This window comes from Leucoraja erinacea, chromosome 19, assembly GCF_028641065.1.
Source record: "Leucoraja erinacea ecotype New England chromosome 19, Leri_hhj_1, whole genome shotgun sequence".
Lineage (NCBI taxonomy): Eukaryota > Metazoa > Chordata > Chondrichthyes > Rajiformes > Rajidae > Leucoraja > Leucoraja erinaceus.
In genome coordinates this window covers 35,397,335-35,411,207 of record NC_073395.1, presented here as the reverse complement: position 1 = coordinate 35,411,207, position 13,873 = coordinate 35,397,335, and the positions used below count along the sequence as shown (strand labels likewise).

The 13,873-nt window shown below is 39.6% G+C and overlaps 1 protein-coding gene across 2 annotated transcripts; it reads right to left on the bottom strand.

Moving 5' to 3' along the window:
- Window positions 1–789: 789 nt before the first annotated feature.
- On the bottom strand, window positions 790–13,806 carry slc35e3 (solute carrier family 35 member E3). Of its 2 annotated transcripts, XM_055650829.1 has the most exons (5): window positions 13,250–13,804; window positions 9,983–10,093; window positions 8,039–8,197; window positions 5,945–6,027; window positions 790–3,854 (listed from the first exon to the last, which is right to left on the bottom strand). In XM_055650829.1, the coding sequence occupies exons 1-5, from the start codon at window positions 13,652–13,654 to the stop codon at window positions 3,668–3,670; spliced, it is 945 nt and encodes a 314-aa protein (XP_055506804.1). In that variant the 5' UTR covers window positions 13,655–13,804; the 3' UTR covers window positions 790–3,667. The 2 variants fall into 2 exon arrangements, with proteins under 2 accessions (XP_055506804.1, XP_055506805.1); XM_055650830.1 differs by lacking the exon at window positions 9,983–10,093 and having other exon boundaries at window positions 13,250–13,806.
- Between the last annotated feature and the right edge of the window lie 67 nt (window positions 13,807–13,873).

The window sequence follows — 13,873 nt, the reverse complement described above, 5'->3', positions numbered from 1 at the left end:
CTGCCTTGGTGGGCTTGAGAGTCTGCTTCTGTGCTGCAGGACTTTAACATCTTAGGTGAATTGTGTGCTTGATGATAGGAATATTATTGAGGGGGTAGTAAGTTGCTTTTATTACAGCAGCACAAATTATGGAGAAACAGATTTAACTGATGTACTGTCAAAATGTTATTGTTTACCTAAATTGCTGAGTTTCCCTTTCCAAAGATGTTGCCCGACCTGCTGGAATTTCCAGCATTTTTTTAATTTAAACGCCAAATTGACTGATTGTACCAGATGTTATGAATCAAATTCATGAACATGTGTGAGAATTCAGTATCATTATCACCAGAGCAGAATTTCTATTTAAATGCCTGCTCCAAGATTGTTCCCTGTGCTCACTTAATGGATGTGATAAAAATAAATGCCAAATGCCAGGCAGTGGGAACTGCTTAATCCAGTTACATTTAATAGCAACTACTTTGCTTTAAAAGCCCATTCTTCATGAAATGTGCTTCTCAGTTTGGTTGTCTGTTTGATCCCTCATACATGGAAAACTTGGAAAATTGTGAAATATAAACAGTGACAGGTCAGGCAACTTCCGTGGGGATATCAGCAGTGATGATGTCTCAAATACTATCCTAATCATACTTATTTCACCACTTAAATGCAAGAATATTTTTCCTTTCCTATTATGCAAATAGCTATTTAGATATTGCTAGTTGTGCAGTTATAAAATGTAACTCTTAAATGCAAAAGTTTTTCAATATCTTCTCAAATTGATCAGAAATTGCAAGTCAAGAAAAACTCAAGTCACTTTGTAGGAATATAATATTTTAGACATTGTAAACATCACAGGCTTGAAGCCTACATTTTCATTTAAGCATATCACAGTTAAAGTATGCAATACATTACAAACGGTCATCTTCACATAATAGCTTCCATTTTACACAAAATTGCAGTTTTCTCCATTGGGTTTATCAGTTTAGTAGCACACAGCATTGAAAAAAACATTTCAAATGTTCACAAACAGCTTTATTAAAGCTGTAAAGTTAGGAAATATGATTCTGTTTGGTCAGTACAGAACCAATAGTGCTTGTGGAAGATGATGGACTGGTAATAAGAAATAAATTCAATTGTTTTAATGAAGTATCTAAACTTCTCCTATTTCATGGAGAGTAAATTTGTTTGCAATTTTCTCTGATGTTGGTTTACAATTAATCAATTTAGTAGATTTAAAGAGCATTCGAAGATAATTACTGGCTCGATAGATAGAATGCAATATTTTTCCAGAGATTAAAGAATGGACAGTACAAACCAAGTAAACAGATGGGACAAAACAATCTTGGATTTTTGCCCCTTAATAAAGGTATCATTAATACTCTTCAAAATAGACTGCACTGTGGAACTGCATAAAGCATTAGTTAGGCCACAGCCAGAATACCACGTATGGCTGTGTCCACCAGATCATAGGACATATTTGCTAGACTTGGTTTGAGGGGGGGGGGGGGGGGGGGGGGGGGGAGAATAAGAGTTCATAGAAGAGACTGGCTAGGTTGTTTTATTTGGAATAAAAGTGAAGGGTAGTTGATTTTAATGGAGCTGATTAAATTTTATGAGGCCTGGGCAAGAAGCAATTTCCGTTGACAAAGCAGAAGATAATAGCAAAGTGTCATATATTTAGTATATTAGCAGGACTAGAAGCAGGAATTGAGAAAAAATAATGAGTCCTGAAACTCTCTACCCGGAGGCAGAAATTCATTTTGGAAAAGTACCTGTTTGAGTACTCAGAAAGATCTCTCACCAGGTGAGAGACAGAGCTTTGAATTGGGACTAAACTAAATGGCACTAATTTTGTTTGGCATTGACATTATGGGCCTAATGGCGAACTGTTCCATAAATTTCTATGATTATAAAAACGTCCTGCAGCGTCCAGTTTATTTAGACTATCAGTAAAGATCATTTCTAAAATTGGGTAACAATGGAAATCAATGATGGCACATGAAAATTGACAAATTTCATTGAAAAGTGGACTCTTTCTGTGATTCAAAAATATGCTATTTAATTGCTAATCTCTCCACTTTATCTATGATGTAATAATACTAACCAAGTACCTAAAATCAGATCTACAGTGCATTCAGGAAGTATTCAGCCCGCCTCACTTTTTTCTACATTTTGTTACGTTACACACTTGTTTTAAAACTGATTAAAAAGAAATAACTGAAATATCACATTTATAGTATTCAGACCCTTTGCTATAACACTCAAAATTAATCTTAGGTTCATCCTGTTTCCATTGATTATCCTTGAGATGTTTCTACAACTTGATTGGAGTCCACCAGTGGTAAATTAAATTGATTGGACATGATTTGGAAAGGCACACACCTGTCTATATAAGGACCCACAGTTGATAGTGCATGTCAAAGCGAAAACCAAGCCATGAAGACAAAGGAATTGTCCGTAGACTTCCGTGACAGCATTGTGTCGAGACACAGATCTGGAGAAGGGTATAAAAAATTTCTGCAGCATTGCAGGTCCCGAAGAACACACAGGCCTCCGTCATTCTTAAATGGAAGAACTTTGGAACCACCAGGACTCTTCATAGAGCTGGCCGCCCGGCCAAACTGAGCAATTGGGGGAGAAGGGGCTTGGTCAGGGAGGTGACCAAGAACCCGATGGTCACTCTGACAGAGCTCCAGTGTTCCTCTGTGGAGATGGGAGAAACTTCCAGAAGGACAATTATATCTGTAGCATTCCACCAAGCAGGCCTTTATGGTAGAGTGGCCAGACGGAAATCACTTCTCAGTAAAAGGCACACGACAGCCCGCTTGGAGTTTGCAGAAAGACACCTAAAGGACTCTCAGATCATGAGAAACACGATTTTCTGGGCTGATGAAACCAAGATTGAACTCTTTGGCCTGAATGCCAAGCGTCACGTCTGGAGGAAACCAGGCACCGCTCATCACCTGGCCAATACTAGACCTACGGTGAGGCATGGTGATGGGGATGTTTTTCAGCGGCAGGAACTGGGAGACTAGTCAGGATCAAGGGAAAGATGAACAGAGCAAAGTACAGAGAGATCCTTGATGAAAACCTGCTCCAGAACATTCTAGTCCTCAGACTGGGGCGGAGGTTCACCTTCCAACATGACAACAACCCCAAGCACACAGCCAAGACAGCGCAGGAGTGGCTTCGTGACAAGTCCGAATGTACTTGAGTGACCCAGCCAGAGCCCAAACTTGAACCCGATCGAACATCTCTGGAGAGACCTGAAAATAGCTGTGCATCAACACTCCCCATCCAACCTGACAGCTTGAGAGGATCTGCAGAGAAAAATGGGAGAAACTATCCAAATACAGGTGTGCCAAGCTTGTAGTGTCATACCCAAGAAGACTTGAAGCTGTAATCACTGCCAAAGGTGCCTCACAAAGTACTGAGCAAAGGGTCTGATACTTACGTAAATGTGATATTTCAGTTATTTCTTTGCAAACATTTCTAAACACGTGTTTTCACTTGTTTATTATGGGCTATTGTGTGTAGATTGGTGATTAAAAAAATACATTTAATCCATTTTAGAATAAGGCTGTAACGTAACAAAATGGGAAAAATTGAAGAGGTCTGAATACTTTCGGAATGCACTGTAGATAACTAGCAGCACATTATAAACATTATATGCACTAGAAGTAGTTTCTTATGGTCTTTGTGTCAACTTGCTCTTTTCTTCTTCCTGCTCACCAAGTTTGAAATGGGTGTAAAATAAAATGCCAAACAATGTACACAGAATTCCTAGACCTTGATTAATTGAAAGAGGGTCTTTAAACAAAATGTATCCTCCAAGGAGGGTGATACAGAACTTGAAATGTCCAAACATATTATATCTGAAGTTTAAGTCAAGGAACAAAACAATGTTGTGCAACAATTATTCTATTGTATAAGAAACAAACGTACATGCTAATGGAAGGTCCTTATGCATTTTATCAAAATTATTGCAAGGGACATTTGCAGATGAATTTACATAATCGTTTGCCACAGGCGTGGTACCAGAAGACAGGAGGGAGGCCATTTAAAGGGAGCAAGGACAAGCTAGAGCGCTACAGGAAATTAGACAAAATGCTGGAGTAACTCAGCGAGACAGGCAGAGAGAAGGAATGGGCGACGTTTCGGGTCAATACCCTTCTTCAGACGATGCTGCCTGTCCTGCGGAGTTACTCCAGCATTCTGTGTCTTCCTTCGATTTAAACCAGGATCTGCAGTTCTTTCCTACACGCTACAGGAAATTAACAGTCCTTCCATAAGCTAGGGTTTTGTCCAACTCGCCTCTACCCCATTGACGGCATTGTCTTTGGAAATGATGCACAATAATATTCAATTATTTCAATCACACACGTAATTGTCACTTTGTCACATCTACCCTGGCACAGTGAAATGTGCTACATGCTGGGAACTATATCCTGCACTCTGTATCTTCCCCTTTGCTCTATCTATTGTACTTAATATAGGTATGTTGCAAAACGTACCTGAAGCGTCGCTGAAAATCTATCCCAGCCCGTGTGCGCGATTTTGGCGCCGTTTAGAGCGGGGCGGGTTTAAAAAGCGATTTTCCCTAGGCTGTTCAAATCGAGGTTTTTCAGCCTAGTTAATTATTAATGCAAAATCGCTGGAAGATTCCCTCGCTTGAGCTATTATTAGTTTTAAGGGCTTTATTTACTTGTTATAGTAGGTTAAAAATTAACCTCTAAACCCACGACCGCCGACAACGGGCCAGATCTCATACAGGGACAACAGAAGGTAGGCTGTTTATTTTTACATTAAAAAGGGTTTCTTAAGATCCCTTTATACAAAGTTTAAAGTTGCGAGTAGCTCATTTTGGGCCCATTATATCCCGCAGTATTTTTCAGGGCATTTGGGGGCACAAATCAACCGCAATGTGAACGTTCTAAACCAGCGCGTTCACAGGATCCCACTAGAAAGCTGATTTAAATGGACTTTAATTTACAGCAATTAAACACTAAATTCCTTCCATTTGGCCTATAAATTAATGTAAATGAGATTTAAAAATCATGTTTTATTGTGAATTGTTTGTGAATATTATTTGGACACTTAGGCTATTTAAAAATGTTAATCATTTATTAAGTAATGGATAGATGTTTAGATCTAGTAATTGAAGTTTGGAATTAGCTACAATTAGGTAACTAACTAATTATATGCTTTAATTTCAGGTCATCCAAGTAAGATTATTTTATATTTGTTTCAGAATGCTTCAATCTATGATAACTGAAAATTTCATTCCGTTCTCTTAATTTTTAAGAAAGTTATGGGCTTTTGACTGTCCACGATCACAGCTTTTTTGTTATGTCCATAGAAATTCAATAGGGAACAAGATGCTAATTTCCGAGTATGAAAATGGCCATAACATTTTAAATACTTGAGATATGAAAGTGAATTAGGTGTCAAATTAAACTTATTTTTATGCTTAATCTGATGGGATAAATTGCAGACTTGATTTTTTAAATCTCAAAATTTTGTAACATTGCTACTTAATACTGGCTTGACTGTATTTATGTATGGTATACCTGATCCATCAGATAGCATGCAAAGCAAAGCTTTTCACTGTACATGCTGGAATATTTTGGATGCAATTCTTGAATGATTCTGGATAAGGCATATTCAATCATCCTATGCTTACTGGAGGCTATGTACTTCTGACTCAAAGGGAAATACAGTAACTTACAAACTCATTTATAGGAAAATGGAATTGGTAAAAGCCTAATGCAGGTCACGGAATTCAAATTTGTAGGGAGAAAGAAAACTTATGTGGACTTTAGACCTTAGAACATTTGTTGACACTCACATCAACCCAAATTTTATTTAAATCGAAATAATTCATGTAAAAAAGTAAAAACTGCAAAACGTATAGTTTCAGCAACACAGTGAATGACTATGACTTGGCAATAATACAGAAGGATACGTAACAGGCGAGGTATTTCCAATGATCCAGTAAATGGACAAATTCACCAAAAAGGCAATTATTCCAGAAAACACTACCATCACCTGCAAAATAAAAAAGTTTACATTTATTTATCATGTTTTATTACATATTAGTGGCGCAGAAAATGCAATTTTTACTATATTCCAAATAAATATAATTTAAACTCCGAGTGTTCTTGTCCTATTTTTTAAAGCACAAGTTATAAATGAAAGCAGAACTGTTTGCTGCTGGGCAATCAGATAAACTGAAACCCATCCCATTTGCAATATCTATCTATTATATAAAAGTCTGTGGCTGCCGCCTGCCGTCCGTCCGTCCGACTGCTGGCTGGCTGCCTTTCTTCCTTTTGATTCGCTGCTCCTTCCTATCAGCTTCCAACACACTTCAAAACAAAGTTGCAAGACAGGAACACTCTGAACTTTTCACCTCAATGGGATATCACAGCAAGTGCTTCAATAGGAGGGGGAGGGCAGGCAGGGGAGGTGAAATCGGAATTTTTTTAAAATCCACTGCTGAGGGAGGCAGGGGAGTGCTGCAATCTTACATTTGGGAACGGGTTCAGTTCCGTTGGAGGAGACGGGTGCATGGTGGAATATTGGGTTGGGGGATCACACCATTGGGGGAGCAGACCCAACGGGTCTGCACTTGGCCTAGTATATTTATAAAACTAAAGCTCCCCGCATCTTCAGTACATTGTAGTAATGATTCAGGCCAAGAACTGAATTTACAATCCCTGGATGTGATCGTCCCTGGTTTACAAATTGAATGGTTTTGCAGTCAATACTGTGCTCCCATGGCTTCCTTAGCACTTTGAAAGTCTATCATTCTCCTCCTCTGAGAGGATATATCATATGCACCTGGCTTAAAACTAGTTTGAGCTGGGCTCTTGGTCATTATTTTACTTTGAGCTAATTTTAGTCAATATGCAAAATGCACTCAACTAGCTATCTGGCATGCCAGCAAACATTCATATTATTACTCAGGCATTCTGATGGGATGAGTATTTCCTCTCAACTTGAATATGGAATATGAATATAATAAAAACTGTCGGAATGCAAAGTCCAACATTTAAAACTAAATTGTTAGTTTCATTCACCAAGGTCAAAAGAGTAGAGGAGAAATTAAAAATATCACATTGTTGCAACAAGATGTTCTTATGAAGTATGTGGTTAAAAAAACATGAAGCTTAAAGGGCCTGTCCCAATTAGGCGATTTTTTAGGCGACTGTCACAGTCGTAGCAGGTCGCTGAAAAAGCGGCGACTGGACCCCCCCCCCCCCCCACGACAATGTCTACGACAACCAAACACCTAATCGACGTCAAGCTACCGGCGACCCAATCGTCACGACTTAGGACGTCCACCTACGACCACACCATTGATTACCTACGACCACACAAACAACATCCTACGACAACCGAAGTCAACCTACATCAACCCGCGACAAGCAACGACCCTGTCGGCGACAACTGAAGACAATTCAGTCGCCGGTACCTGTCGCTGGTTGACGTAGGTAGTCGCCCATGAAATTCACTGAAGTCAGCACCCCTCGACAACCTGCGTCATCCTGGCGACAACCTACGACAGCACCTACGAAAGGAGAAGCCAAGCTACGTCAAGCCCACAGTCGCCAAAAAGTTTTGAACGTTTCAAAATCCAGCGGCAACCAGAAAAACATCACGACTCTTTACGTGACTTGAGAAGACTACTCACGACCCTGCGAAAACAGCCAAGTCGCCTGTAGTCGCCGAAAAAAATCGCCCAAGTGGGACAGGCCCTTTATTTCTTTGTAGGGCAGCGAATACAGAAGGGACTTGTGTTCAGTGGGTCCTCAAAGTATTCTTTACTTAAGCAGTAATAGTTCTTTGATTAACAGTGCATTAAATGACGTTTGTAATCTGTACATCACTTTTGTACTACTTCAAATACATTGGAGACCACTTTAATTTCAATTAGATTTAGCAGTTTTAAATATTCTGGTCTTTCACGCTTGACAAAGAAAATCTTAAATTTCAGTACTCCAGATATTTTTTTAAATTGCACAAATAATGATACCAAATATTGAAGCAATCTTACCAATGCTGTAGTGGACCAATTTCCAAAAATTCCCCCGTCTCCAATCACTGGTTCAAAAAAGGGAACAACAAACATAAGAATGGCAGAGGACATCGGAGCCTGGTAATATAGGAGCTGCATAGAGTTCACTTGTAGTTCATGTTGTTTGGCTCCTACCCACTAAAAAGCCAAAAAGAAACACTATTGTGCACATTAGTAAATAACCATCATCAAGTTGTTCATCTGAGCCTGATAAATAATAATACCAATAATACTAATTCCCAGATCCAGCAATCTATGCATTTACATTTACAAGTTTTGCAATCACATTTACAAGAAGTGTCAGGTGAGAATTAACTCTCACAATCTATTCAAATGAACAGATAATGGAAAACCTCGGCTCAATGAAGCAGCACCACGTTAGGAAGCTATCTCTTTAATTTCACATTGGAAAATAATGTCACCACGCCGATTTAGTTTGTTTTGTTTGCCTTAATTATGCAGACATTAAAAAGTTCCACAGCAATATCAATACACTTGTGGCCTGAAGGAAAGAATGGTTGGCACAAACTAAAAGTGTTTATTTCCAGAACAGCAACACTATTATGTATATTTTTACTGTGTCAGTTTGACATATAATACATCGGCTTTCTGGAAAGATAAGGTTTCACAGCAGGATAACTAATCGGTTAACACTTTGGAATTCTTTCATGTCCAGCCTCAGTTAACTCAACACTGATCAGAAACTAAATTATGGATCTTACTGGCATTTGTGGCACATTCGTTTTTTCGAATTCAGAGAAAAATAATATTCCCATGGAAGGAATTCTTTTACAACAATGGGCAAAATGCACACCTGCTAAGGGGCCTCAAGGGAAATAAAGCACCATACTGATTTCAGTAGCACTTGACATTGGCGTTGACTTCTTACTGCTATGCCAAAACACTTTCTGAAACACCACATATCCAAAACAGAAACAATTCACAAATAAAAATTAAAATAAATTGTTCCTTGGCATTAAAAACGAAATTACCAGGATTTGGAAAGCCTTATGGAACTTGCAAAATTAAGTCTTTGTGAAACCTACTTATAACAATTCTAAATATATAAAGCAGTCACCCAAAATTGAAGATCGTAGACGTACCTACTATTAAAAATTGCATTTGTGTGACACTCGTGATATCAGTCCATGTTACTTTGCAGACAATTGAATCATTATGACAATTGAAATGCAAGAAATGCAGAACTGCAAAATTCCGCAAACAACAAAGTGATAATGTCCAGATAACATTAGCCAAGAGATAAAGTTAGCTAAAAATTGACCGGGATCCCAGTGATAACTTCCAAGCTTCTCTTTGAAATAGTGGTGGGATCATTTATGTCCATCTAAGTTAAGACAGGGTCTAATATGTTGCATTATAGACATGCAACTATAAGAATTGCATAATAGATTTTTATTCATTAAACCAAGTTTTATCAGATAGATGGATGGTGTTCAGAAACAGTGTTGTACTCTTTCAGTACACTGAGGTATGTCCTAGGTAGTTCAAGTCTCTGAAGTAGGGCTTGAGCCCACAGCCTTTAAGATTTGAGACTACTATCAACTGAGCCACAGATAACACTTGTTAAGTATCTGGGAAACCATCCTTTGAAAATAATTAAAGAATTGCAAAAGAGAAAGTAAATTGCTCAAATCACTCAAGATATTTAATATTACATTTAAAATTTACTTACTTGAATAATCTTGTAAAATCATGGTAAACTAATTTGTTAAATAGAGTTAAATAATTTTTTGAAGAAACACTTGGATGAAAAATTGGTCTTATCTTTGAAACTGCCTTCAAGTTTTTATCATCATCCTACTGTTCTCTCAAAAACATTGATTCTTCAGAATCTCGAAATTTATATTGTGAGCAAGGAGCATTTCATTACAAAACTATAAAGAAAGTATCAGAACTACTAACCACTTGATACAGAGAAGTAACCAAAATACCAAGAGTTGCAAATAGTATTCCCAGAAAATTAAATTGCACGTCAAAGTAAGAGTTCAGAACTACACCCAACGTAATAGGGATCTGTAATAAATAGGAGATGATTAGATCAGAATATCTACAACTTTACAGCGAGTACTAACTATGGCATCTCCTAGGGAGATGGTCTAAAAACGATGAGCTAAACATTTTTAGATGGAATTTACATTTCGAAAAGCAACAATTGTAACTTTCAGGATATTTAATGTAAAAGTCTATTCATTAACTTGTTTACGAAATATTGTGAAAAAACAAATTTCAAGAGTTCTTCCAGTAATTTTACTGATGATGACACATCTAAAAGGCAAGCTCTGTAAAAGTGTTGATTCAAGCACAAGATTATTTTCACAATAAACTCTTCATGGAAAGCACAGTGCTAGTTATTCATTCTCCGTTATTTCCCCCATGTATTAAACGCATAGTCATGAACATTTACTTATATTCACTTCTAATGGGCGGGCTTTAAACTTTCCATAACTGCACATTAGAACATTCAGTGCTACAGTATGCATAATCATTTATGGTATTCGAGGTAGAAAAGCAGAGTACAGATACTGGAAATCTGATATTAAAACAGAAAACGATAGAAAAACTCGGCAAGTCGGGCATACATCTGTTGAGAGTGGAATTTGTAGTTAAGTTTTGAAGTAAAATATTTGGTCAAGCTTACATAAAATCGTAGATTCGTATTGCATGGAAACAGGCCATTCAGCCCAACTTGTCCATGCCGACCAGAGGGCACCTGTACTAACCCTTCTGCATCATGGGGGCACTGTTTCCAGTGCTTCCTTCAAACTCACCAGGTCTACCAGAAAAAAAAATTATACTACGGTGCAACATTTAAGCAAATGAATTAACCATGCATTGAGGTATTATTAGGAGTGAAGTCCAACAGATATAAAAAATCTTCTAGTCGGACACCAAAGCCCCGAGGAGCTGGATTATTAGAGTTTGACGGTATTCCTCCGATTAAATGCCTGAAGATGTTTCAAAAAGGTTGAGGGGTTTCCCACAACTAATTTTGTTCAATGGGACGGGAAACAGGCCATTCAGCCCAACATGTCTGCGCCAGTCTGTTAACGGTCATCCATCCGTTCAGGGTTATATGGATAACTCTCCATTCACCAACAATTAAACTTGAGCTGGCAATTGCTAGTCTTATTCCTGTTCTGCATTACTTGTGAGTATGATTTCAGTCTAACTGATTCCGTCTGCCTGCATATAGTTTGTATTCTATTGCCTGCCTGTTTATTTGTCTAAATGCCTTTTAAACATAGCTATCGCATCTGGTTCTATCACCTCCACTGGTGTTCCAGGCACCTATCAGCTGGTGTAAAAAGACGGCGCACAAATCTCTTTTAAACTTTTCCCCTCTACCACATATCTACACCCTCTAGTATTTGACATTTCCACTCTGAGAAACATAGAAAATAGGTGCAGGAGTAGGCCATTCAGCCCTTCGAGCCTGCACCGCCATTCAATATGATGATGGCTGATCATCCAAATCAATATCCCATACCTGCCTTCTCTCCATACCCCCTGATCCCTTTAGCCACAAGGGCCACATCAAACTCCCTCTTAAATCTAGCCAATGAACTGGCCTCAGCTACCTTCTGTGGCAGAGAATTCCACAGATTCACCACTCTCTGTGTAAAAAATGATTCTCTCATCTCGGTCCTAAAAGACACCCCTCTTATCCTTAAACTGTGTCCCCTTGTTCTGGACTTCCCCAACATCAGGAATAATCTTCCTGCATCTAGCCTGTCCAACCCCTTAAGAATTTTGTGCGTTTCTATAAGACCCCCCCTCATTCTTCTAAATTCTAGCGTGTACAAGCCGAGTCTCTCCAGTCTTTCTTCATATGAAAGTCCTGCCATCCCAGGAATCAGTCTGGTGAACCTTCTCTGTACTCCCTCTCTATGGCAAGAATGTCTTTCCTCAGATTAGGAGACCAAAACTGTACGCAATACTCCAGGTGTGGTCTCACCAAGACCCTGTACAACTGCAGTAGAACCTCCCTGCTCTTATACTCAAATAATTTTGCTATGAATACTAACATACCATTCCAGAAAAAGATTGTGTCTGCCTATATTGTATGTGCTTTTCATAATTGGTGAACAAATTCATTTGTGGAGGCTGGAACTGCAGATGCTGATTTAAACTGAAGATGGACACAAAATGTTGGAGTAACTCAGCGGAACAGGCAGCATCTCTGAACCCCCGTTTTGGGTCGAGACCCTTCTTCAGAATGTATCTGCTCTGTTTATCTGCATAGCAACAGTTTCATTTGTAATTTTTGTAAACATGTTATAGCTTTGTGATATGCTATCCAGACATGGGATTCTGTTTTAGCAAAAGGGGAGCAAGAGGAAGAATCTGTTTTAGCAAACTGGCAAAAATAAATTCAGGTGGTAAATCTTTGATATAAAATAAAGATTGAGAATGTTAAAGCCTGAAAACCCAAGAAACTTGTCAAAAAGCAGCTGACAAACACACACAAATAATGTTAGGGAAAATAACATTGATTGGTTAAAGATGAGAATAGAGGGAAATGATTTTCTAAGGAAACAATTAATCTCAAATGAGCTCAAGAACTCAACTGTAAAGGTAACAAAATGCTTTTTAGCAGATTGTTTGGCTATTCATTGATATTTTACACAAATATCTGGAAAAGGGCCTTACAACGATGAAATAAATTGACCATAAAATAAATGTTCCCTACAACAATATCAGACTGAACACTTTACATTAATTCTAAATACAGTACTCACGACCGTTTGCCGTTTTGTCCTACGGTTACTGTTTCTAAAATCCAAGTGGCTTGTCACATTGTAAATCGGTACAAATAGTTTCAACCTGTCAGAAATAGTAACCGAAGATAGACACAAAAAGTTGAAGTCACTCAGCGGGTCAGACAGCATCTCTGAAGAAAAGGAATATTTGAGGTTTCGGGTCGAAACTCTACTTCAGGCTTTTTGCGTCTATCTTCGGTTTTAACCAGCAGTTCCTTCCCATAGATAAAAGTAAGTATCTCCGTCCAAAGAATCAAATTCGCAGACTTCGTTTTAATACTTGTCAAAACTTCAGGTGAGTGCCTGGGGAACATTTGCTAATTCTTCTAAAATGCCCAGTTTTTATAAGACAGTGAACAATGCGAGAGTATCAGACAGGCAGAATAAGTTTACCTTGTGTCCTCCTTACCAGTGTCAGCTTTATCTTGGTGGAGAAAGTTTTCTTGTAGTAGAAGGTCTGGATGCCAATGATGACCGGCGTGGTCATGGCCTTTGCCAGCTGGTAGGTGCCGATGGTGTTGTTCTGCAGGGACAGGTTGGTGAAGACAACGAAGCCGCAGAAGCTGAGCGCCAGCAGCAGGACCCTGCTGGGCCGCAGGCTCTTGGGGCAGAAGAGGCCGAGCGCCTGGCAGAGCCACAGCCCCAGGGCGGTCATGACAAAGTGCACCAGGGTCAGGCTCATGTTGGGGAAGCCGTACTGCACGTAGATCCACTTGTTCACCAGGACGATGCAGATGGACGAGGCCAGGTTGACCAGCAGCCCGAGCACCAGGCGCCCGCTGCCGCGCAGCTTCAGCGCCTCCGAGACGGCCATGACCCGGCCCGAGGCCGAGGCCTAGACCTCGCCCGCCGCCCGGCCCTCCCTCGCAACGGGAAAACTCAGCCCCGCTCCCCGCTACCTCCACGGCATTGCCAACCCACGCCGGCCCTCGATTACTGGCAAACACCGAGTGGAGGGCGGGCGGGGCGTCCCTCCTCCTCAGCCCGCACCTCCCTCGCCCCCGCCCCATCCCATTGCCCCGCCTTGTCCACA